This window comes from Macrobrachium nipponense, chromosome 16, assembly GCF_015104395.2.
Source record: "Macrobrachium nipponense isolate FS-2020 chromosome 16, ASM1510439v2, whole genome shotgun sequence".
Classification (NCBI taxonomy): Eukaryota; Metazoa; Arthropoda; class Malacostraca; order Decapoda; family Palaemonidae; genus Macrobrachium; species Macrobrachium nipponense.
In genome coordinates this window covers 65,083,478-65,107,998 of record NC_087209.1, presented here as the reverse complement: position 1 = coordinate 65,107,998, position 24,521 = coordinate 65,083,478, and the positions used below count along the sequence as shown (strand labels likewise).

At 39.0% G+C, this 24,521-nt stretch overlaps 1 protein-coding gene across 1 annotated transcript in view; it reads left to right on the top strand.

The window, feature by feature from the left end:
* LOC135195785 (constitutive coactivator of PPAR-gamma-like protein 1 homolog) overlaps window positions 1–23,878 on the top strand; it is a 175,172-nt gene extending 151,294 nt beyond the window's left edge. Inside the window, exons 15-21 of the mRNA XM_064222256.1 lie at window positions 2,071–2,185; window positions 2,442–2,633; window positions 3,047–3,263; window positions 13,073–13,191; window positions 15,097–15,192; window positions 17,058–17,131; window positions 17,567–23,878. Of these exons, the coding sequence (XP_064078326.1) occupies window positions 2,071–2,185; window positions 2,442–2,633; window positions 3,047–3,263; window positions 13,073–13,191; window positions 15,097–15,192; window positions 17,058–17,131; window positions 17,567–17,744 (991 nt within the window). The 3' untranslated portion in view covers window positions 17,745–23,878. The remainder of the gene's footprint in view (window positions 1–2,070; window positions 2,186–2,441; window positions 2,634–3,046; window positions 3,264–13,072; window positions 13,192–15,096; window positions 15,193–17,057; window positions 17,132–17,566) is intronic.
* Window positions 23,879–24,521: the final 643 nt, after the last annotated feature.

Here is a 24,521-nt window from a genome sequence, read left to right as displayed (position 1 = left end):
CAAAGGCTACAGAGCTGCCCTGGCCCTAGTCCTGAAACTGAGGGGAGTGGATATCTCAAATTCGTTCGAGATCTCCCTGCTAATGAGGAGCGAGAGGTCTTGCCCACCCAGGGAACTCAGGCCCCCGGGGTGGGACGTGACTTGTCCTTCGGAGTCTAACTTGAAGTCCCTTCAAGCCACTCCGAGTGTCGTCAGACAGGGATCTGACCCTCAAGACCCTCTTCTTGCTGGCCCTGGCATCGGCAAAGAGAGTAGGGAGACTGCATGGCCTTTCCTTCGACATCAAGCATTCCAGGGGATGGGGATCTGTGACGCTCGATTTCTTACCAAACTTTGTAGCAAAGACTCAGAATCCATCGGTCCCTGACAACTAGTTCGAGTCTTTCACAATCCCCTCCCTAATGGACTTCACCGACAACGATGCGGATGAGATGCTGCTTTGTCCTGTGAGGGCGCTACGGCGCTATCTGAAGAGAACTCGGCACCTCAGGCCTGAGTGTCGACGCCTCTTCATTAGCACCGGGGTGACCAAGAAAGAAGTATCCAAGAACACTCTTTCTGGCTGTGTGAGGTGATCAGGAGGGTGTACAAAGCTGATGGTAGTGATGACATCCGTACCCTTCGTCCGAGAGCCCACGAAGTCAGAGGTATTGGTCCTTCTTTTGCGTTCCTCAAGAACTTCTGCGTGGCGCAGGTCCTGAAGGCAGGGGTCTGGTCCAACCAGACCACCTTCACCTCCTTCTACCTTTGGGATATAGCCCACAGGTCCTTGGATACTTTTTCCTTGGGACCTGTGGTGGCTGCTCAACACGTTTTGTAGCTTACCCAGCACCCGAGCGGACAGAACAGCATCGCATCCTTGTGTGACTTCATGAAGGGATGGGTGAATGAGAATGTGACTGGCCTCTTCCCCATCTTTTTCTCTCCCTATACCTGTGGGCAGCAGGACACGGTCGTCACTACGCTGGAACAGGAGGCGATGCAGGTAAGCTACTCGACCGAGCCCCATCCTATCCCTTTCATTAGGGATAGGAGCGATTATCCACCACTTCCCCCAACAAGGGGGGGAAAGTGGAAGCCAACAAGAGACAACCCATGACTTCATATTGCCTCTTGCAATAGGAACAAGTTCTTGCTTGCTAGTTTTAAGAGGTACGCTTGCCTCCCTCTTAATACTTGGGTCCAGAGGTCTGACCGTTGATCCTGCGGTACATACCCCGATCATTGGGCAGAGGCTAGGATCCCTCCCTCTGCTCTTACGACCAGGGAGGGAACCAAGGTTGGCTGAACACCAGTCTGTTCATAAGACTCAGATTCCACCCACCAAGAAGTGAGTCTTCCTATTGTAAAGGACCGATGGTTTGTATTTGTATCGGAATAAATAACAATTTGTTGAAAATTGTATTTTTCCCAACTATACAAACCTGAGGTCCTTTACACACAGTCCCACCTCATGCCACCCCTCACTCTGTTTTTTCCTGGGCCTAAGGCAAAGTGGATCTTCACCTCCCAGTCGGGCAGTGCACTGACTATCGGACAAGCAGGTAACTACCGAACTCCCTTGTTCAAAGCTTGCGACCGGTTCCAGCTGCCGCAAGTTACATTCCTATTGTAAATGACTTCAGGTTTGTATAGTTAGGAAAAATACAATTTTCGACAAATTGTTATTTTTGTTCAGTTGTCTATGGCTGTAGCATTTATGCAATAATAATGTTACTAACTTTTACTTTTTTAACTTATTAAGGTAGAATATAAGTTAAATAAAGAGATGGAGGAAAAGAGGTCAGAAAGTGCCGCTAAGAAGAGGAAAACGGTATTAGTGGAGATGAAAATTTATATTGTTAAAACTTTCTGAAAAAGGCGACTTTGTTTTCTCCCTCTCTCTGTTTCTATGCCAAGGTTTACTTGTAAGTTCATCAAACCTGACATTAAAGATGTGTAGAGCTACTGTGCAGACCATAATGAAGGATTAGGCAAATGAAATTCCACATTTTTATTAAAGAGCTATTACATATTGGGTAAAATATCTGTCCATGAGAAATCAGAATGTGTATTTTTGTTTGCCTTCAGATATATAATGAGCAGTCCCTCTGGTCCAGTTTTAAGGAAGCAAGAGCTCGATGCCTTTCTCGTGACTGCATTTTCACCTGATCTCACCAATGCTCATTATTTACAAGAACTGCAGGTATGTCTTGATGTATGTAATGTATTACATACATCATTTGTTACGGTGCTGTATTACATCCCACATAGGTATTTAGGTTAGGTTAATATTTATGAAGTTTTTATGAATTTACAAAAGGCATTGCTCTTTTGATTTTGTTTTTTTATCAGTGTTGCTCAGATTTTATTAGGTTGAAGATTTGCCCCATAGCCATCTACTACTAATAGTTGTATAATAGTATATATTTGATCCCATATTTTTTTTTCCTTACTTTCAGCTTCCCTTAGTGACTGGTCGAGGTGCCCAACTTGCAGCTCTCTTCATGATGGGGGTAGAAACAGCATTATTCGCAAACGATGCCTGTGGAGCCCCTGTCCCATGGTTGATGTGCTGTCCATGGTTGTATTTTGATGGAAAGCTTTTCCACGCAAAACTTATCAGGGCTAATTGTGCTAGATCACTTTTAGAGGTAACTGGGGCTTTTTTGTATTCTAAGTTTTGAAATGACTAGATGGGAGATCATTCATACGATAATTAATATGTTTTGAGCTGAATAGTTTGTAAACATGCTGTTAAAACCTGATCTTATGAGCCAATGTTTTCAACATTAGCTGTACAGGATGGTTGCTTGTAGATTTTGTAGGATATGCTTTTGAATTTTTTATTTGCTTTTTAATGGAGGTTTGGCCTTCAGTTTTTTCACAATTAGGCAGGCATACAGTGCAGTACAGTTGGAATATTATTCACTTATGTTTGAAGTTTATCAGTAACTCTTGTATTGATAAATTGTGAACAGCTGGTTTTATAATATATAATTGAAAATATTAAAACATTTACTGATAGTTTATTTATATAACTGCTACTAAATATTTTCATTATCAGGTGTGTGAGGGAGAAATAGATTTGGTAGCTAAGGTGGAGCGTTGTCGGCAGGCAGTTTTAGAAGGTCTGCGAGTTGAATTTGCTCATCCTCTTCTTCCCCAAATGCCAGGGGGAGTTAATAATCACAAAATGAATCCTCATCCTCCTTACCCACCAGGATTTGCTCAACATAATGGTCAAGGAAGAGGACAGGGAGCCCCACGCACACTACATCAAGGTTAGAACATGATTAGGTGCTTGTTCGTTAATGAGATGCATGGCAAAATTTTCATCAATAGGCTTATTTGGGATAGTTTTTACTTGGACCTTTTTCCAGAAAGCTAGCTTTCATGGAAATTATGTAAGAACTCGTGCTGTAAAGCAGTGATTTTCATGTGCAACCTCATTAATTTAGTGTAAATCCATCTCTTAGCACCCTGGAAGCAAATTGGATATTGTAGCAGCACCATTTGTCTAATAATCTTAATTTGAAACCCAGGGGAAGTCCATCATGGTACTCACCCAAATGTATGTGAAAATGGACTCCTGAGGAGGTCTTCAAAGGCACCACATATGCTATAGCAGAGTCCAGCTAGCTTTGCTGCTCAGCCCTGACTACTAATTATGTCACAACCATTACTTGAAGCTGGTTGGTTGGAAAGTTTAAAAAAGTTGGTTAATCTGTCTATCTTTTCATCTTCATTTATTTTGCCAAACTGAAATAAGTTGTCCTGATTATCAAAAGGAAACGTTACATTATCCCCTGAAATAAAATCATAATGTACACGTCTCCATAAAAATTCCGAAAAAACAGGAAAATCTGAATGTAGTCAGAAGTGTTACTCATTGCTGCAATGTTGTGTTTCATAAATGAGGTTCACCTGATTACAGATGACAAACACAAGGACTTTCTCAATTATGCAGATGGTATTTCAGGTTGATTTAAGGAAATTTGTCTACATTTTAATCCTTAAAATTGATTTCATTGGAATCGTTCTTACATTCGGAGGGATGACAAGCAGTGACTGCACTCTACAAAACCAGAATATACTTTTGGTTAACAAAAAGGGACAGTATGATAGGCTATACGTACAAGTCATTATTGGATATGAATTGCTGAGAATTTTCTTATGGACATTAACTCCTTTTGAAATAACAGGATCACAAAAAATGACGTAGACCCATAAGGTCCTGTCTTTTTGTCGGTTTACGCGGGTTATGACGTTTGAATTATAGGTCTATCTTATATTCTGCTTTTTTATTGTGGTTCTTATGGTTATTCTTGTTTGTGTATGTTTAACATAGCAAAATAAATATAGACCTAATCATAAAGTACTGATGTAAAGAATTTGCCTACTCTTGTTAACTGAAATTTAGTCATTTTTTGTTGGGTTTAAAAGTAATCGAGATCTTTATGAATATAGTCTACACTAGAATATTCTCCTAACAACAGAGAGAGAGAGAGAGAGAGAGAGAGAGAGAGAGAGAGAGAGGAGAGAGAGAGAGAGACTTATGTATCCTTTTGTCCAACAGAGTAATCTACAAAAATGTCCCCAAAACCAAGTAATTCATGGGTTACTCGCAGACTGGTTTGGACCATCTCGTACATAACTTTTCAGCTATCATATATTTTTCTTATTTCGTTAAGTATCTTCTGCCTTCCTACCATAACCTTCATTTTCATAGAAATGTTGCAGCAGCTTTATAGTTACTCAATGCCATCAGCTACACAACCACAAGTTTTACTTTTATCTCTGTGGTATAAGTAGCATTGGAGTTACTATGGCCATCCATGCATGTACTATTTGTATGTGCTCTTGTTGATACGTATGCACATCCCACTTTATGCATATACATTGTATGTTGTGGAGTTGAAACTACTTTATTAATTAAAAGCTACTCTATTTCCAACCGATACAGGTAGAAAACTATTTGCCCTGTCATTTTCTCAATATGTAAGAAATTTGAGTAGGCCTATGCCCTCTCATTGCCTCAAAACATAAAAAATGGATGAGTAGACCAATGTCTTGTCATTGCATCAAAATATAAGAATTCGACATGTGGGCCTATGCCCTGTCATTGCCTCAAAATATAAGAAATTGATGTGTAGGAGTAATCTCTCAGTAATGATATTAACATTTGACATGCAGGATTATGATAAACCAATACCCTAACGTCGGAACTGACTACATAAGTCTATGCTTCATTTAGATTAATGTGATCTGTCGTTTCACTTATGCAGCCAATACCTATTTTTAAAAAAAGCAAGATTATTGCGTATTTAGGCTGCGTATGGTAGATGCACAGATAAAATGAACCAAGACCTTCGTAACGATATATATTTGTATAAATCTTTTATTAGAGATATCAATTACATACTTCATAACTCCAGGAACTCAGTTCTGTGGTGTCATGATTCATGCACAAAACTCAAAATCAAGCTGTCAACACAAACCAAAATATGATTTTTACTTGTTTGTTTTTTACGTTTCCCGATGATAAATATAGCTTCACAAACTTAAAGGAAAGTTTAGATTTTTTGTACTCCTGATATTGATACTGACAATGATTAAAAAAAAAAAGTAAAAAAATAAGTCGTAATTGAAAACTACTTTGTCCTGATTGGCTAGCTATGAGTGACATCATTAAGCTCCTCCCCATTTATACCATGTTTGTCATCTTTCAGTTGTCAAAGCAGGAAGGTGATCTTTTTAACTGTGTTGACATTTTTGCAAAGCTATAATTATGGTGTCTTGTGCCACAAATCGGAAAATCATGAGGAAATTGGTAAATTTTCATTGCTTTCCAAGAATTAATTCTGCAGGCATCATCATACTGTAGTATGACGTCCTCACCTGTTAGCAGATAAATTTCCTTCAATTAGACTATGAGTTATTACATATGCTTTATGTCAGTTGCAGTTACAATTATAATGACCTGTCCTATTATCAAATTCAGATTACAGCTATATTTACCATCAAATAGAAATGAAAAAATGTACTTACAATTCCCTTAAAAATGTGTAAGTAATTATTTTTGTACATGAAAACTTACCCAGCAGATATATACTTAGCTATAGACTCGGTCGTCCCGACAGAATTTCAAAACTCGCGGCACACGCGACAGGTAGGTCAGGTGATCCACCATTCCCGCCGCTGGGTGGCGGGATTCGGAACCATTCCCGTTTTCTAAGACAGATTTTCTCTGTCGCTTGAGCGGACAACATCTGTTGTTCGTTCCTCCATTTTGGATTTCTACTCGTTTGCCGAGAATTTGGATTGGTTTTTTGGTGACGTATTCTGTTTTTTCTCTGGCTTGGCATACGCTTATTGTGGACTGTTTTTCGACTTTGATTTGGATTGTTCTTTCACAATGTCTGACGCTAAGGCTTCACCTATGTTTAGGGTTTGTAATAGGGAAGATTGTAAGGTTAGGCTGCCGAAATCGTCGGTAGACCCTCGTAATGTTTGCTCTAAATGGAGAGATAATGAATGTTCAATTAACAATACCTGTATTGAGTGCGAGAATTTAACAGAGCTTGAGTGGAAGGAGTTATCATCTTATGTTTTAGGAAACTTGAGAGGGATAGAATCAGGAAAGCTTCAGTTAGATCCTCAAGTAGATCTTGTTCTCTAGAACAAGACTTTCATAACTCTCCTGTTACTAACGTTTTTCCCTTAGCCGCAGCTGCTTCTCCCGGTACTGAATCCAAGGATTCTTCCTCTGAAAGGGAAAATGTTAAAGCTTCTATCAAAAAACTTAAAGCTCAGTTACGAGCGTTAGACGAAGGTAAGAGTGTTGACAGTGATTTGTGCAGTGTCCCCAGTGCAGTGGAGGGGGCGTCTGACCGGTTCCACATTGCTCCTAGGCCTAGACCTCTTTCAAACTCCCAGGACCAAGGGAGGAGGAATGTCGAAAGCCACAAGGAGGATGCAGAACATCCCCAACGGTCAGGCGTCCCTTCGGCAGATCCTGATGTAGCGTCCCAGGCTGCCTTGGATAGCCGCAGAAAGGGCATCCTAAGGGAGTGTTTTTCGGCCTCGGATTCTTCCTCTCCCAAACGAGGATGGAGTTCTGCCTCTCAATCGCGCCCTTTGAAGAGAGCCTGGAAGGCGCCTAAAGGAGACGCGGCTGATTCTAGCCCAGAGCGTTTTCCTGAGAGTTGGCCCTCAGATCCTAAGAAGGCGAGACAGGAGCAGCCCTCTCTTCAGGATCCCACTAAGAAGTTCCTGATCAACCTGCAGGAGCAGTTATCCTCTCTGGTAGGCTCCTTTACCAAGGATTCAACAAGGAGGAAAGATGTTTCTCTCCCTGTTAAGAGTTCCTCTAAGCGCCCCTCTTCGGCGATTATCTCCTTTCTCTAGAGACTCTTTGGACAGGAGTTTTTCGCCTGACAGGCGATTCCTTTCACCCTGTAGGCGCTCTTCCCCAAGAAATAAGCGTCCTCCTCTAGACAAGGTTTTGAAGCCGAACAGAAGCGCCTCAATTCATCGTCAGGAAGTGCGTAGCCGCTCCCCTTCTAGACGCCTAGAATCGAGCAGGAGTCTCGATCGTTTCAGGTTCAAGGAACCGGAAGAGAACCTAGGCCAGTACAAACATCAGGAACCTTTGGGACTTCAGGACCAGGAGTGGAACCAGGAGTCAGTCAGGCGCAAGGAGGCAGTCAGACGCAAGGATTCAGTCAGACTACGGAGTCAGTAGGGCGCCAAGAGCCTTTCAAGCGCCAGGAGTCAGTTAGACGTCAGGAGTCAGGGCGACGAGATCCTCTCAAGCGCCTGGAGTCAGGGCGCCAAGAGCCTATTAGGTGCAAGAATATTTTCGACTGCCAGGAGCCTCATAGTTCCTATGTTGCTAGGAATTTTTCTCCTCCTTCGACGGCAAATAGGAATTTGTCTAAGATTCAGCGCACTCCTTCTCGGGAAGGGAAAGGAGTACTCTCCCGGGAAGAGAAACCCTATCACTTCCAAACGGTCTCCTTCAGTCGGGCCTTTGGAAGAAGTCTCTGATGATGAGAAGCCTGTAGATGTAGCAGTCTCGGACTACAAGAGGCTCTCACTACTGCTCCTCAAGGAGTTCGGAGACTCCCTTCATCCTGCTGATCCTCCCTCACCAGGATCACTAATGTCCAGCACCAGGACTCCTAAGTCTTCATCGTTCGTTAAGATGCGCCCTGCATTATGCATGAAGAAGGCGTTAAAGAACGTTGCGGAATGGCTAACTTCAAGAAGGGAAGCTGGGAAAACAGTTTTTTCCTGTCCTCCTTCCAAATTAACAGGAAAACCTGGAAGGTGGTACGAGACCAAAGCCCATGGGATTGGGCCTCCCATCATCCGCTGACGCTGATTTTGCCTCTTTGGTAGACCCATCCAGGAGAAGGTCTTTGCTTTCTGCAAAGGCAACATGGGGCATGTGCGAATTGGACCATCTTCTAAAGGGCCTCTTCAAGACTTTAGAAGTCTTCAATTTTATGGACTGGGTCTTGGGAGCTTTAGCCAAGAGAGCCCAAGACACGGATTTCGTATCTATGGAAGAGCTTTCAATTGTGCTGGCTTGCCTGGATAGAGCAGTTATGGACGGCTCAGTGGAAGTTGCCTCTCTGTTTGGAACAGGAGTGTTGAAGAAGAGATCGGTCTTTAGTTCTTTTCTAGCAAGAGCCGTATCGCCTCTACAAAGATCCTCTCTTCTTTTCGCTCCTCTTTCCTCACATCTGTTCCCGCAGGAGACGGTTAAGGAGGTAGCAAAATCCTTAACAGTAAAAGCAACTCAAGATCTCCTCACACATTCTGCTAAGAAGTTTAGACCCGCCGTTCTTATTGAAAAAAGAGAGAGACCCTCTTTTGTGCAGCCCTTTCGAGGTGCCTCCACTTCTAGAACCCCTCTTAGAGGTCGTAGACCAGAACGGAGGAGTAGACCATCTAGAAGGTCCTTCAGGAACTCTAGATGAACAGAGAGTCCTCCAGACGAAAGTAGGCGCCAGACTACTCCATTTTGCAAAAGTCTGGGCGCAGAAGGGAGCGGATTCTTGGTCCCTCTCGATCCTGAAAAAAGGATATTTGATCCCCTTCAGGGAAAATCCTCCCTTGACTACAACTCCAAGGGAGTTGAGTGCAAGATACTCAGATCCGGTCCGAAGGCTAGCGATTCTTCAGGCAGTGGAACAGATGATATCGAAAGAAGCGATAGAACTGATACAAGATCTCCAGTCTCCAGGATTTTACAATCGGTTGTTCCTGGTGCCAAAAGCATCGGGGGGATGGAGACCGGTGCTAGACGTCAGTGCCCTGAATTTCTTTGTTATGAAGAAGAAATTCTCGATGGAGACGTCTTCCTCTGTTCTGTCTGCTCTTCGTCCAGGGGACTGGATGGTGTCCCTGGACCTTCAGGATGCGTATTTCCATGTGCCAATTCATCCGGCATTGCGGAAATACCTAAGATTTATGTTTCAAGGGAAAGTATTTCAGTTCCGAGCGATGTGTTTCGGACTTTCGACTGCCCCTCAAGTCTTCACAGACATCATGAACGTAGCTTATTGGCTACATCTGGAAGGAATCAGGATCTCACTATATTTAGACGATTGGCTAATAAGAGCCCAATCGGAGAAACAATGTCTGGAGGACCTTTACTTAACTCTGAACTTGACAAAGTCCCTGGGACTTTTAGTCAATCTCGAGAAATCCATGCTGACTCCCCAGCAAAGCATTGTCTATCTGGGGATTCAGATGGATTCTCGGGATTTTCTAGCGTATCCTTCGCAGGAAAGGAGAGAACGCTGCTTGGAAAAGGTGGCAGTCTTCTTAAGGAAAGAACATTGTTCCGCGAGGGAATGGATGAGTCTACTGGGGACCCTTTCCTCGATGGAACAGTTCGTTTCCTTAGGAAGACTACACCTCAGACCCCTTCAATTTTACCTGAAGGAGAAATGGGATTGGAAGTCTCAAGAACTGGGAGAAACCTTTCCAATCTCGAAGAGAATCAAGGAGAATCTCCTCTGGTGGTTAGATCCACAAAAACTAAGCAAGGGGATCTCCCTTCACTTAAAGAACCCTCGCCTAGCATTATTTGCAGACGCCTCAGATTCGGGGTGGGGAGCAACCTTAGGTTCGAAAGAAGTGTCAGGCACTTGGGAAGGAGAACAAGTGTCCTGGCACATAAACAAGAAAGAACTAACAGCCATTCATCTGGCTCTAGTTCATTTCGAGGAATAGGTCTCAGGTCTGGTGGTTCAAATTCACTCGGACAATACAACAGCCCTTGCATATATAAAGAAACAGGGGGGGACGCATTCCTTCTCCCTGTACGAGTCAGCAAAGGATCTGCTGATTTGGGCTTAGGAAAGGAAAATCTCTCTTCTCACAAGGTTTGTGCAGGGAGAGAGAAATGTCCGTGCGGATCTGTTAAGCAGAAAAGACCAAGTCCTACCCATGGAATGGACACTCAATCTTCAGGTTTGCCAACAACTTTGGCATCTGTGGGGAAGACCCAATATAGACCTGTTCGCGACCAACAAGAACTACAGGCTGGAAAATTATTGCTCCCCGATTTCGGATCCGCAAGCGGTAGCCGTAGACAGCTTTCTGCTAGATTGGGCAGGTTTAGATATGTACGCCTTCCCTCCTTTCAGGGTAGTAGGGGAAGTGTTAAGGAAGTTCACCTGCTCAGAGTGAACAAAAATGACCCTAATCGCTCCCTTCTGGCCAGCTCTCAATTGGTTCACAGAGGTACCGGAGTGGATAGTGGATTTTCCAAGATCACTTCCACTAAGAAGCGATCTTCTCAAACAGCCCCACTTCGACAGATTTCACAAGAACCTCCCCGCTCTAAGTCTGACTGCCTTCAGACTATCGAAGGACTCTTCAGAGCAAGGGGTTTTTCGCGCGAAGTTGCGAAGGCTATTGCAAGTGCCAGAAGAGTTTCCACCTCTAAAGTGTATCAGTCGAAGTGGGAGTTGTTTAGAAGATGGTGTAAGAGTAAGAAAATATCTTCTTCCAGTACCTCTGTAGCTAAGATCGCTGATTTTCTTCTCTATTTGAGGAAGAGTTGTAACCTGGCAGTATCAACAGTGAAAGGTTACAGAAGTATGCTGGCTTCAGTTTTTAGACAGAGGTCTAGATCTAACAAACAATAAAGATCTTCATGACTTAATAAGGTCTTTTGAAACCACTAAAGACCAGAAGATTAGGAGACCTAGCTGGAACTTGGATGTGGTCCTTAAGTTCCTAATGTCAGAAAAGTTTGTACCTTCTCATACAGCTTCATTTAGAGACTTAACTAGAAAGTCCTTATTTCTCTTCGCATTAGCAACAGCTAAGAGAGTTAGCGAGTTACAAGCGTTGGAAGGTAGAGTTGGTTTTAGAAAGGATTCAGCGGTTTGCTCCTTTAAACCACTTTTCTTAGCGAAGAACGAAAATCCCTCAAAACCATGGCCTAGAAGCTTTGAGGTAAAAGGACTTTCTTCCCTAACAGGAAAAGAACTGGAGAGGACTTTGTGTCCAGTCAGGGCACTCAAGTTCTACCTGAAGCAAAAAGCGTTATTAGGAGGTACAGAAGAAAGTCTTTGGTGCTCGGTAAAAGATCCTAAAAGAACTATTTCGAAAAATGCCCTAACGTTCTTCATAAAGGATGTGATAAAGGAAGCTCACCTTACATGCAATGAAAAGCACCTCAAGATTCTCAGAGTAAGAGCACATGAAGTGAGAGCCATAGCTACGTCAATGGCCTTTCACAAAACCTGGTCTCTTCAGGCTCTGATGAGTCAACGTTTGGAGATGTAACTCCTGTGTTCGCCTCCAATTATCTATAAGGATACGTAAAAATTTCTTACGAAAAGTGCTTCGCTCTGGGAGCGTATGTTTCTGCGGATTCAGTGCTGGGAGAGGGAGCTGAGGCTAATCCTTCTTAACTTAGTTTAGTATTAAAATTTTTCTTCCGGTTATTGGTGGTTGTTTTTATTGGTTGATTGTCAGAGGGAATAGGGGACCCTCTTGCAATTCTTAGATTATAACAGTACTAACATGGTCAGGTGATCGGGATTGGCTTCAGTGCTCCTTGTGTTTACTTATAGAAACCTTAACTCTGTCATGTAAGAGGGCTAGTCCCCATTGATATGACAAAGGTAAAGGCTCTACCATGTAAGTGGGTCAGCCCCCATTGGTACGATCCAGAGTAGGCTCTGTCGCGTAAGCGGGCTAGCCCCCATTGACACGATCCAAAGAGTTATCCAGCCATAGGTCCATACCTCGCTGGGACTCTTGAGGCAGGCAGACTCATAGACAGTAGTCATGAAGTCTTCAGCCCAATCAGGTTGGAACCATGGATTATTATATCCAAGAACATATGTTGTTTTTTCCCTGTTTTTAATGTATTTATTATAATTATTATGATTATGTTTAAGCTGTCTCTTACCCTCCACCAAGGGTGCCAATCAGCTAAGTATATATCTGCTGGGTAAGTTTTCATGTACAAAAATGATATTGTTAAGATACAATAAAGTTTTGTACATACTTATCTGGCAGATATATACGATTAATGGCCCACCCATCCTCCCCTCAGGAGACAGGTGGAAGAGAAAATCTGTCTTAGAAAACGGGAATGGTTCCGGATCCCGCCACCCAGCGGCGGGAATGGTGGATCACCTGACCTACCTGTCGCGTGTGCAGTGAGTTTTGAAATTCTGTCGGGACGACCGAGTCTATAGCTAAGTATATATCTGCCAGGTAAGTATGTACAAAACTTTATTGTATCTTAACAATATCATATTTCCACTAAATTACAATTATTCCAAGTCTGCTGTCAATGCACAGCCCTGGTGTACAGGGGGTGTGGCTTAAGTAGGCAAGAGATGCTGATTAGTCAATTCCGTCACTCCAGATGCAAATCACAAGCGTGCTGTGGGTAGGGCTTAGCTGCAAAGCTAGGTGGACTCTGCTATAGTCTGTTTATTATAGAAATGGAGAACCTTTATTAAAGAAATAAGAAATAATTGCATCTTGTGTGAAGATAGGTAATTTTCAAGATTAATATAACATTTTAATTTTACATTTAAATTAGGTAATGGTATGAGGAGGATGTTTTCACGAGGGGGCCAGTTGCAGGTTGCTGGTGTGGTAGTAGGTTCTTGGGGTCCAAACTACGGGTCATCTGGTAGACCCAGAGGAGCCAGGTATCCGGTAAGTTGAATTGCATCCACGTTGAAAAACCAAGACATTGACATTAGCTGAATTTTTAAGCACATGTGATTAGTTTGTAGATGAACGTGTTATTGTAAGTTTCACGTAGTCATTAACATTGAAGTAAGATTTGTAAGACTTGTTTGTAGTTAGTAGTACCCTTAAGAATTTTTTATTGCACTTAAATAGCTCGGTGATTATGTTTTTAGTCTTGAGGTGTCCTATTTTCAGGTTTATAAAGTAAGTTTTTTAATGGTTGCATGTGATTGCATTGTTTGGAAAATTTATATTTTTGTTTAAGTATTTCCCACATTAAAACAGAATCAGAATATGAATTATCAGTTGTAATAATTTGGCTGTTTTAGATATAAACTTAGAGAAGAGAATATAATTGGTGTGCATGTAGCTCATATTCATCTTATTCCCTTGAATCTTCTATATATGGAATTAGTACTTCTAGGGTGATAATAACTGATGTAAAATATTAAGGGATGGGATGATAAAATGCAAAATTTTGTTGGAAGATAGTTTCAGGACCTATATAATGAGATATTTTTGTGATTCTGAAGTTTTTGAAATATTCAAGTACTTTATGAATTTTTTATTTTTATGTTTTGGAAGCTTTTGAAATGTTCATATACCTTATGAATTTTTTATTTTTATGATTTGGAAGCTTTTGAAATGTTCAATTACCATGAATTTTTGCCTTTGATAATCTGTTTGATGGTAACCTGGTTAGTGTGACAGTAATTGACTGATGATGCATTATGGAATATCAGCTACTTAAATTAGTACATATATTGTCTTATTGTTTAAAACATCATATATAGTGGACCCCCACCTAGTCGCAGTTCTGGATTCGTGGCTTTACCTATTCACAGATTTTTCTGTGGAATGTATATCCAAATTATTTAAGGAAAATTTGCTTATTCAGGGAATTTTTTCATAGAGAAATATTTACTAGTTTACGTACTTTATTTCATATTATTTTCGTGACTAAATACATTTTTCATGATAAAACTATTCAAATGTTCAGGCATAAGTGTTTTTTGATAGATTTTTTGGTTTCTGAACTGTCAAAATAGGCTTTTACAAGTGAGTTTTAGAGGGGTGTCCAAGTCGTATGTATTCACAGATTTTTCTGTGGAATGTATATCCAAATTATTTAAGGAAAATTTGCTTATTCAGGGAATTTTTTCATAGAGAAATATTTACTAGTTATACGTACTTTATTTCATATTATTTTCGTGACTAAATACATTTTTCATGATAAAACTATTCGAATGTTCAGGCATAAGTGTTTTTTGATAGATTTTTTGGTTTCTGAACTGTCAAAATAGGCTTTTACAAGTGAGTTTAGAGGGGTGTCAAGTACGTATGTATTCACGGATTTCAGCTATTCGTGGGGGCTTGTGGTATGCATTCCTAGCAAATCTTAGGGGGCAACTGTAGTCAGTTTCACAGCTGTCAACAACAGAAATAATTATCAGGTTGCATATAATTACTACATTGTCACTAGTGTTGTATACTGTAGAAATAAATTATCTTTATCTTGTTAACTGCTTAAGAAATTCATTCCACACAAGATATGATTAAGAATTTAAATGTGGATGTATGTAAATCTAGTGTACTTAGCAGTAGACACATTTTCGGTTAATGCATCATGTTGGGTCATTGTTAAAGGTACCATTTATATATTACTGTATGTTGTCTTCTTTATTAGCCTTTTGCTTAATTAGTTTTTACCATTAATGTATTAAATTGAGGTTAGTTAACTGCCTTACATATAACACTGTCCAGTTTGTCTGTAGTATATTAGTTTTGTGATTTAGGTAGTATAGCACTTTAGGGATATTCTGTAGTTAGTTTTATATCTGTAAATACTTGCCATTTTCTTTTAACCAGTATGGTAGTGGTGTGAGGGAAGGTGGTGGAGGCAGCATGGTGGGCCGTGGACAACCAAGATTTGCTCGTAGCACCCGAGGCCGACCCACTGTATTGGTGAGTTTTGACTACATAGAAATACTTGCAAATTGTAGTGGTAGATTTAATAATTTAGAATCTTAAGAGACTTTAGTAGTTAGTGGTGGTAGTGTTACATTTTGTAGCATTGGTGTTATTTTGAATTTTTTTATCTGAGATTTCAGATTTTTATTTCAATGGCTCTCTTGATTTACTTGATGTATACTGCAAGTTTTAGCTTTTATTTATGTACTTATTATTATTGGCACTCATTTGTTTAACCCAAAATATATTTCCTATTTTTAGCATTGCAAAAGGGTTTGTTTAGTATTTAGTAAGAGTACTTTTGATATTTAGCTATAGTTATTCACTTGTCTTGATAATTGGGTGTGGTAATGCTCAGGTATTGAGGTGTTCAATGAGCAAAGATTTCAAAAGTTAAAGTTAATTCAAAACAACCCATTAATGATCTTATTGCCCATTTCTGATTATGTGGGAACCCCGATCACATCATAGTTGTCCTGGTTAAGATTGAGATGCTTCCGCTGCCTTAACTCAAGCTTGCGTATGATACAAAGTACGATACCATTTCACTGTATGACTGTCATTGAGTTAACTTATTGATCTTGACATGAAAGCTACAGGTTGGTTGTTACTGGGCCTGACATTTGCACCTGACTTTGTAGCAACCTGTACAGCAAATAGTCAGGACCATTCCACAGTACTCGTTGCTATTTCTTTTGTCTACTGCCTTGAGTAGAGGGGTTTGTTTTGTCTAAAGAGCGTATTCAAGTTCTACCTATTGGAGTCCAGAGAATCAAGAAGCGGTAACTCAAGGCAGGCTATTCATCTTGGCTAAGGCAATGTTACTCAGAGGTCCTATAGTATATGATGGATGGCAGGTTATAACAGGTAAGAGTACATGCCACAAAGTTAGACCCCTGTCTGTTTCAGTTACCATGAAATACAACTTACATTTGTCTTCTATTTTGAGAGCATTTACCTGGCAGTGCCTACCAGAACCAGTTCAGTTACTTTGTATTTTTGAGATAATTCTCATAAATGGTTGGCCTTGTATTTGTTGGGACCAGTTGTCACAGTGAGTCATGTATTACCTTTAGGGAAGACGTTGGGGATTCATCATCTTCCACTTCTTCATAACTCATCTTATATTAATGGCATCCTCAGGAGGTATAGGCATCTTTTATTAATGGCACCCTCAGGAGGTATATGCTTTCTGAATTATTAGCAGTGATGTCTGGCATGGATGAGAGGTGTATTTTCCCAATCTTGACAATGATGCGAGTGCCTTTTTATCCTCAGATTGGTGTAAGTGCCCTCTTCTTATGATATAACCACCTTGCGTTACATAATCTACCATGCGTTGAACCAACAATCCAATGAACTGGGAAGGCGTTAGCTTCAGACTCCTCCCAGTCCTCAAGTGTTTTCTTGGGTCATACAGGCATATGCAGATATTCAAGAGGCATTTACCTAGCTTTTAATTCTCTTGCCTAAATAGGAATTTATAATTAAATAATGATGACATAAAAAAAATTCTCCATGCAAATCCATACAGCGAACCCTACTCCTTGCCTCCCATCTTCCTGTCTGATTTACAGTTTACAAAGATAGATCAGGAGTTTTGAGACTTACTTCTGTTTGTCATCAAAATACTTTTCAACACTGGTGGAGGAAACGCTCTGGACACAAATGTTATGCTTATATATATGGTTGATTTGTGTATTTGAAAGAACATTTTATAAGTTATCAAAACAATTTTATGATTGGTTGTGTAAAGTGGTTCTATTTAATTTATATATATAAGAGCAGTTAATTATTACCAGTTGTTAAAAGAAGGAATGTGAATGTTGCAGTAATTTTCTCCCTGTTCAATATTTCAGGCTAAGCGTCGGACAATCAAGAAACGAGACGTTCGTCCCATTCGTGGTCGTGGCATGGATAACCCAAGCAATAGGTAAGGGTAAAACCTGGGGGAAGCAAATTTTCAAATACTTGATCTTGTTGTTTGTTATCACTTTGTATAAGAAGTGTCAAGGTAATGGGATGCTTTTTTAAAGTAAAATAATGTAGTATTGTGTAAGATGTTTCTTAATTTTCTCAAGAGGAAGTTCTTAGCTTTATGTAATTTTCAAGTATTTGACAAATTTCTATGAGAATTTTAAAAAGATTCTGAAATTCATTTAAAGCAAAACAAATCATGAACTTATACTTTTTTCAAATTTCAAAAACAAAATGGCATCTTATTAAAACTTTTAGGCCAGTCTGACCCAATATGGTGTACGATGGGTTTAAAGGAGTTGAAATTACAATTCCTAGTCCCAGGGGAAAGTAAAATAATGATTACTTATTCATGCGTATGTGATATTAATATATTAAACTTTTTTTTCAGTCGATCAATGGGTGTGAGAGATTTCAATGGCATGCCTGATGGTGGTTACAATGATCATACTCCAATGAGGCGAGATGTTGAAGGTCTTAGCCCATACCCTCCTCATGCACCACAAAGTCACTCCTCGAGTGGGCTCAAGAGCCCAGACTCAGGTGTTAATGTATCTATTCTTGAGTAAAGACAGGTGTGTTCTTTTACCTAGAGAGCAAACCATGTTAGACCTCATGATATAGTCTTCAGTAAACAGCTCACAGAGAAACATAGTGTAGATACAGCTTGTATGTCTTGGGTACACCTCACCTGTGATCATGCAAACAATGGGTGGAAACGTTGGTTGGTTTTGAAGGGTCTTTTAAGGAGAATGTAGGTTAAAACTCTGGATTGAAGTATGTGCGCAAAGTTATCTCCAAAGGTAGGCGAGAAACTATATTTCTACTCTTGTTACCTGATTAGGGTTAAGCCTAGTAGCAATGGTGCCAGATTTGCTAGACCTCCGTATTTGGAGTGTTGGTTTTCTTCTTATGGGAATCCATTTAAAGTGTTTCTGGTTTAATTGCCATATTTTCTCAGGTTACAATCTTCCTTGTGGTTCTGTTATCTTTCAGGTCTATGTAATCCCTAAAGATGAGCCTACCTATTTGAGATAAGCAACTCTGCTGTATGGTATGGAAATTTCAGAATGAAAATTGCTGTACACTTATTATTCAAGAAAATAGAGTAGGTGCAAGTTTATATAGTTTACTGAAGACTGTATTATAAGGTTTTGGGGTCACATTTTATATTACAATCAGTTAAGTGCAGTTGGTAAAGGCATTGATATATACAGTAACTGTTGAATTTAATGAAATAAAAAGCTTCATTATGAGGTAATGACTCAGATTATGTTGTAGTGTGTGTGTCATTGATTTGGTCATTTTTAGTCTATGTATATTGTCTTTTGAGAAGGTTGGTATGGCACAGATGGACATAAATCCACCTTGAAATTGCACTAGTGCTGTTATAAATGTGCCTGAATTCCTCTGCACTGTTACCACTGCCATTACCATCAACACTAACTGCCCCATAATGCCAATGGATAAAACAATGTTACCACCTACTACATCAGTGGCCATTCATTTAAAAGCAAGTACGTACTTCAAAAGTCATTCTTGGGCATCACTGTTGGGTGGTAAAGGTTCAAAAATACCGAAGAGACTAGCATACAGAATTGCCTGAATCACCTAGCTTTGTGATATAAGTGTTTCTTGACTATTGTGTAAGCTTGTCAGATTTTGAACACTGGTCCATGAAGTAGCACAAATGCTGTCTACATGAAAATTGCTTGTGTAGAGGGGTAAAGGGATTTTTGTTTTGTTTTATTTACAGGTTTCTTTTCTTGCAAGTGTTAGGAAATTTAGTCATGCCACTATTCTAACAGAAATGGAAAGGTTTATAGTGTGAAGTGGGAATCATGGCTTTATTCTGCTTTACTATTATTGTAAGTGTAGCTGGCACTTTCATTTCCTTACCTTTTATTTATACATCTGCATTCTTAATTTTTTAAACTTGAGTACCCAAGTGGGTACAGAACAGTTCAAGGGGCACACTAAGTATTGTATTTCATTTTGGATGGGGTATCAAATATTTAAAGTGGATGGGGTATCAAATATTTAAACTACCTTGTCATTGGAGAGAGTTCCCTTAAAGGGAAGACATCTCAGATTTGGTAGCAGTGAGGCTCATGGCATTTTCTTAGTAGAGTAAATTGCTAAAAAGATAGAGTAAAGCAAGCCTTAGCAATATGATTGTAACCCAGTTGGCCACTAACATTATTTTAAAATGCTTTTCTCATCACTGAACCTTCCCTCATCACTGAACCTTCAATGCCACTACCCGACTACTATGAGGCATGAGACTTATTGAAACAGCAGGTCTGTTAGATTTTCTTTTATTCTGTAGTACTTTTGGTACAAGGTACAGCAGTTCCAACAAAATGCATTTGCAAGTTTGGTTTTTAGTTTGATTGGTATGGTTTTATAAATCATTCACTTCTTTGTGGCACTACAGCACTGTTCTTTAAAGAAGCTGTGGTGTGGCAAGATGGTTTTGAAAAGCGATAAGGTCTCAGGATTTCAACCTATAAAATTAAGTCTATGTAGGTTTATAGTCTATCAGTGTTCATATCACACACCATTCAGTCATACTGGTAATTTTTTACCCCTCTATACAGAGCAATTGTGACCTGTAACCCACAGTACATGAGATAAATGAATTATACCTGTCAGACCCGTCTGTGATGTTAGAGAAATTCTTTTGTGGTGTCATTGGGGATTATGATTCTTATTGAAAATGTACATAAGTGTGATAACCGCTGATGCCATCCTCACCGTACTCCCAGAAAGTACAAGGAGGGCAGCGGTAGAGGCCGGCAGCTCCGCCATGACCCATTGTTGAGCCGCCCTCTCCGCTGCTGTTAGACGCCAAGTATATAAGAAGATGAATTTTTATTTTTATATGACTGTTATATTGTTAAAATGGTGACGGAGACACAAAGAGACAAGTTGGATTTTGGCAAGTTTGTGGTTGACGACTGTCGTTGAAGATAAGTACGAGTGACACTACCAGTACCACAGACAGCCTGGCAATGAAGTTTGAATTGCAGATGTTTCACTTTGGAATATGATTAATAATAATATTAAACCCTAAACTGGGTGTAGCACTTCAGGATTATAATGGGTAATTTGGCCCCAAAGCCTGGAACTAAAGAAATATATCTGAGGGTGACATGGCTAAAAAGAAAGGAAAATGGAATTTTTTGACACTTGAATACTACTAAACTTTGTTATTGCCAGACTTTGCCGCAGTTTGGCTTATAAAGGGAGCTTAAAGGCATATATTACGCATGAATTTAATGGTTTTAGGATATACAGTACAGTACTAGTACAGTAATTCTTTATGGGCATTGTATCTCTTGTATTCAATACTGCATTGCTATGTTGTAACATGATTATTATTATACTCCTTTTCATATCAATGTGGCTTATCAGAACCCTGGTTTTCATTACACTCCAACTTTAAAGAAATTATAACTAAAAATTCATGGCTTTATGTTGATGATGGAGATTTACAATGTTTTCATTGAATATGTTACATATGCTGCTGAGTGGACTCAAAGAAAAAATGTGAAAATCATGACTCTGATAAGTTAGAGGTTCAATTCTTAGGAAACAGTTGTTTGCTAAGATGAAAATATGAAATAAACACAATTAGTATACTCTCGTTTATTATGGGCCTTGGAACCTTGATTTCTTGTCAAAACTAGGGAGATTTCTCCCTCAGAACAATATCTGGCTAGGTTTTAGGGAGCTTGAAGTATTTTGGCCCAAGATAATGATGCTGCCAAGCATATATTAAATGACTTGCAGGTAAATGTAACTAATATTGGTCGTATATAATCTCTGCTTCCCTTCACAGGGAAATTGAATTCAATTGTTGGTTTAACTTGCATCTGATTATTATAGTTTTGTATTACTGCAGAAATACTATTACTCATATAAACTGAATTAGAATCCTATATGACAGGGGAAATTAGTTTTCATAGGTTTTTGGCTATTGTATTGCCATGTGTAATGCCCATAATGCTTTTTTGATTGATGTGACATTCTATAATGGAATATGATATGGAATATATATTGATTTATGTAGAATTTATCATCCCTCCATGGTGTGGGATCCAAAGTTTTGTGTTACCTTGGTGCAACATGTCTGTGTTTCAGTGAGGGGCCCCCATGATTGTGTATCAACTTAGTGTCAGTTCTTGCTAATGGGACTTAAACTTAGCCTATCTTGCACTTTATTATTGCTTTAGGAAAGTTCAACTCGTGAGAGATGCAATTGGTATTTGTACATGCTGTTTGATTCAATATTGCCTCCTTTCTTTGTAAATGGTTTTCTGCCCGTTGTCAGTTGATTTAGATTAATTGTTGCCTAATTCATCAATGAATTTCCAAATTGATTGGGCAGATAACGAAATGAAGTATTATGGCCATAGAGCAACAGGAAAGGTCTTAAATTTATATATATTATTGCAATGGGCTGAAATGCTTCTTATTAGCATACACAATGTTCTTTGATATTAAGAATAGAATTATGGGGATGCTTCAGTGTTTTGCATGCATTTGAAAATTTGCAGCCAGATACATTATAGCATTAAGAAAATACAGTATACTGATGTAATATAGGTAGTAAGCCAATATTGTACTTTTTTCTGAAGGGATACATGTATATATCTTTGCTGTTTCATTGCTTGAAAATTAACTTTCAGTGAATTAATTGTTCTCGTAAATGGTGTGGGTAAAAAAAAAATTTAAGAAATGTATGTAGGTGACTTTGGAATTCCATGTAACTACAGTTTATGCATTTTTGTTTGAAGTTATAATAACTTTTGAATATTATAATGAGCAATTGGTCATTTGAAAAAAGGCTTTTCTTGCATGTGTATTTTTGAAGCTCAGAAAATTGTTAGTCATTTCCTAAAACATCTGAAGTTTCCTGTGTGCTGTATGATGGGGAAAATGCAGTTGTGGTTTTAAGTCTGGTATTTTAGGCTCTTAATTTATAAGTATTTAAGACTTATTGCTCTTCTTTAAGCTGCACAGTAGCATTTCGGATCAAGTTTTTGAATGGGCCCCTCCTTGATGTTAAGCTTAAAACATAACTTTTAACAACCGAATTTCCGTGAGAGAAGAACAGATGAATTTATAGTATTTAATGAAGATTATACCATGTTATAGAATTGTAAAGTATTAAATTGCTATTTATATTCAAAGGTTCTCAGCTAGAAATAATAAAGACTATTTAACTTTTTGCATGAGTAGTAAATTAAATTCAAACCTTCATTTCAGTATGTATCAGGCACACAGTATCGTATTGCCTATGTAGTTTACAATATACTAAACATTTCCTAGCAACCAAGTTGATCATAGGAGAATATATTCTGGGGTGGATAAACCTTGTACATGAGGATGTTGAATACTGTAGTTCATATAACTGCAGAAGGCTAGCTCTTATTCATGTTGGGTTAATTTGCTAAGAATGAAATCACTGGTGGGTGTCATCAGTGCTGCTGTTCTCCTCCCTCGGAAACTCTTCATCAAACTAATTGTTGTATCAATATTGAAATGTTAACCCAAGCAAGTTTGAATCAATGTAATAGTAACATTAATTTGTGTAGCAAAATTTAAGCCATGTTATAATACTAACCTCCAAACGACACAACACAAACTTGTTGGGGGATGTTTTGTTGTGTGATTTCATGTCATATGTAGCCTGTGCCCTAAATTCCTTGGTCATCTGTGAGTCTCTCTTGTGCTAAATTCCTTTAAAAAGGTCTCATGGAACCTAAGGCAGTAAAATCATACTGGTTGGGAGGGGGTTGATTGTCATGATTAAATGCAGAATATGAGAGTGTTCTGCTTCGCCACAGCTGACAGATTTTGCCTCGTTCCAGCAAAGAATCTTTGACTCATTTGCAAATATTTTGAAATTTTAATAGTGGTTGTAATTACCTTTTTGCAGTCATGATGTAGAGGTACTCACAGACTATCATGGAACTTGGGGTCCATATCAATACCCAAATTAGATATTTTGTGTGATGATTAGCCTGCAGCATCAATTTTTAAAACAGTAATGGAATGGTTGGAAGTGTATCTTCTTGAACTTTATAATAATGGACGTAAAGATTTGGGACATGTAACGTGGTAAGGCTTCTTCCTGCAAAAATAGCATAAAATGAAGCATTGTGGTATAAAGTATGTGTAGACAGAATTAAAGTGGGGTAAGTAAAAGTTAGGTCTGATTAGCGTGAAAATATACCTGTTTGACATAAAGAAATATAAGATGTAAAATAAGTAATTGTTTGGCAGCGAGAAATTGAGAATGGAATTTTTGTCACTTTAGGGAAATGCTTTTCTGGTAATTTTCTGTAATGATATGGATAACATGAAGGATTTCTTTCATTTTTATTGCTGAGGAAGTAGAACATTATTCTTGGTTATGCACGATATTGTCAGTGAATTTTAGTTATTAGGTTTTCATTTATTTTTTTTTTAAACACTTCAGTACTTTGGTTTACAAAAACTTTTTTTTTTTTTCTTATCATATTGAGGGTTAATTTCTCTTAAAATCCTTCTAGCCAGGAAGCCATATTGGCTGTATGCCTAAGCAGCTATATTTTGTCATGGTCAGTGTTGGTTTTAGGTTTTGATGGAGGTAGGAGAAAGGCTGCCTACGGAGTGCATAGTCTGGTACTGAAAGTAAACGGTTGGTTGGAAATTGTTTTATTCTCCTGCAGTTATTGTTCTATGTTTTAGGAAGAAAATATCTTGCCTGAAAACTTGGAGTTATCAGTACTTAAAACATCCATAGGAATTTTTTGTTTCTCAGATATTTGTAGGGTGTGCAGTGTCTCAAAGCCACTTATAATATGAAATTAAGAAGTTACTACACAGGGTTAGATACACTGCAGAATTGTGTAAATTTTAGTGACAAGAAGTATGTATTAAAGAAGTAATTCAAAATTCTCTTAAAAAGCCTTGTTCACCAAATTAAGTTTTCATTCTACAAATTGTATGAAGCTGGCATAAATGTTGAAAAGTTGGGTCCATGAATGTGTGCCTTAAAGGGACTGGTGTTAATAAGGCAGCCAAAGCTGCAATCGCTATAATTAAACAAAATATAGTATGCCTGTTCCTGATGAGGGCCATCATCTGGTCTCTGAAAATTGGGATATTCTGAAAATGATATTATTAATATTGGTGAGCAAATTGAGCCTATGCAGCTGGATGTGTTTGGAGGGGAGCTGCAAGCCTGATGAGAATTTTTTGTTTTTAGTTTTAAGAAATGAGCATGATTTGGTGTATTGTAATGCCATGTAAATATGAATATATGGATGATTTTAGGGAAAAGGATGATCGAT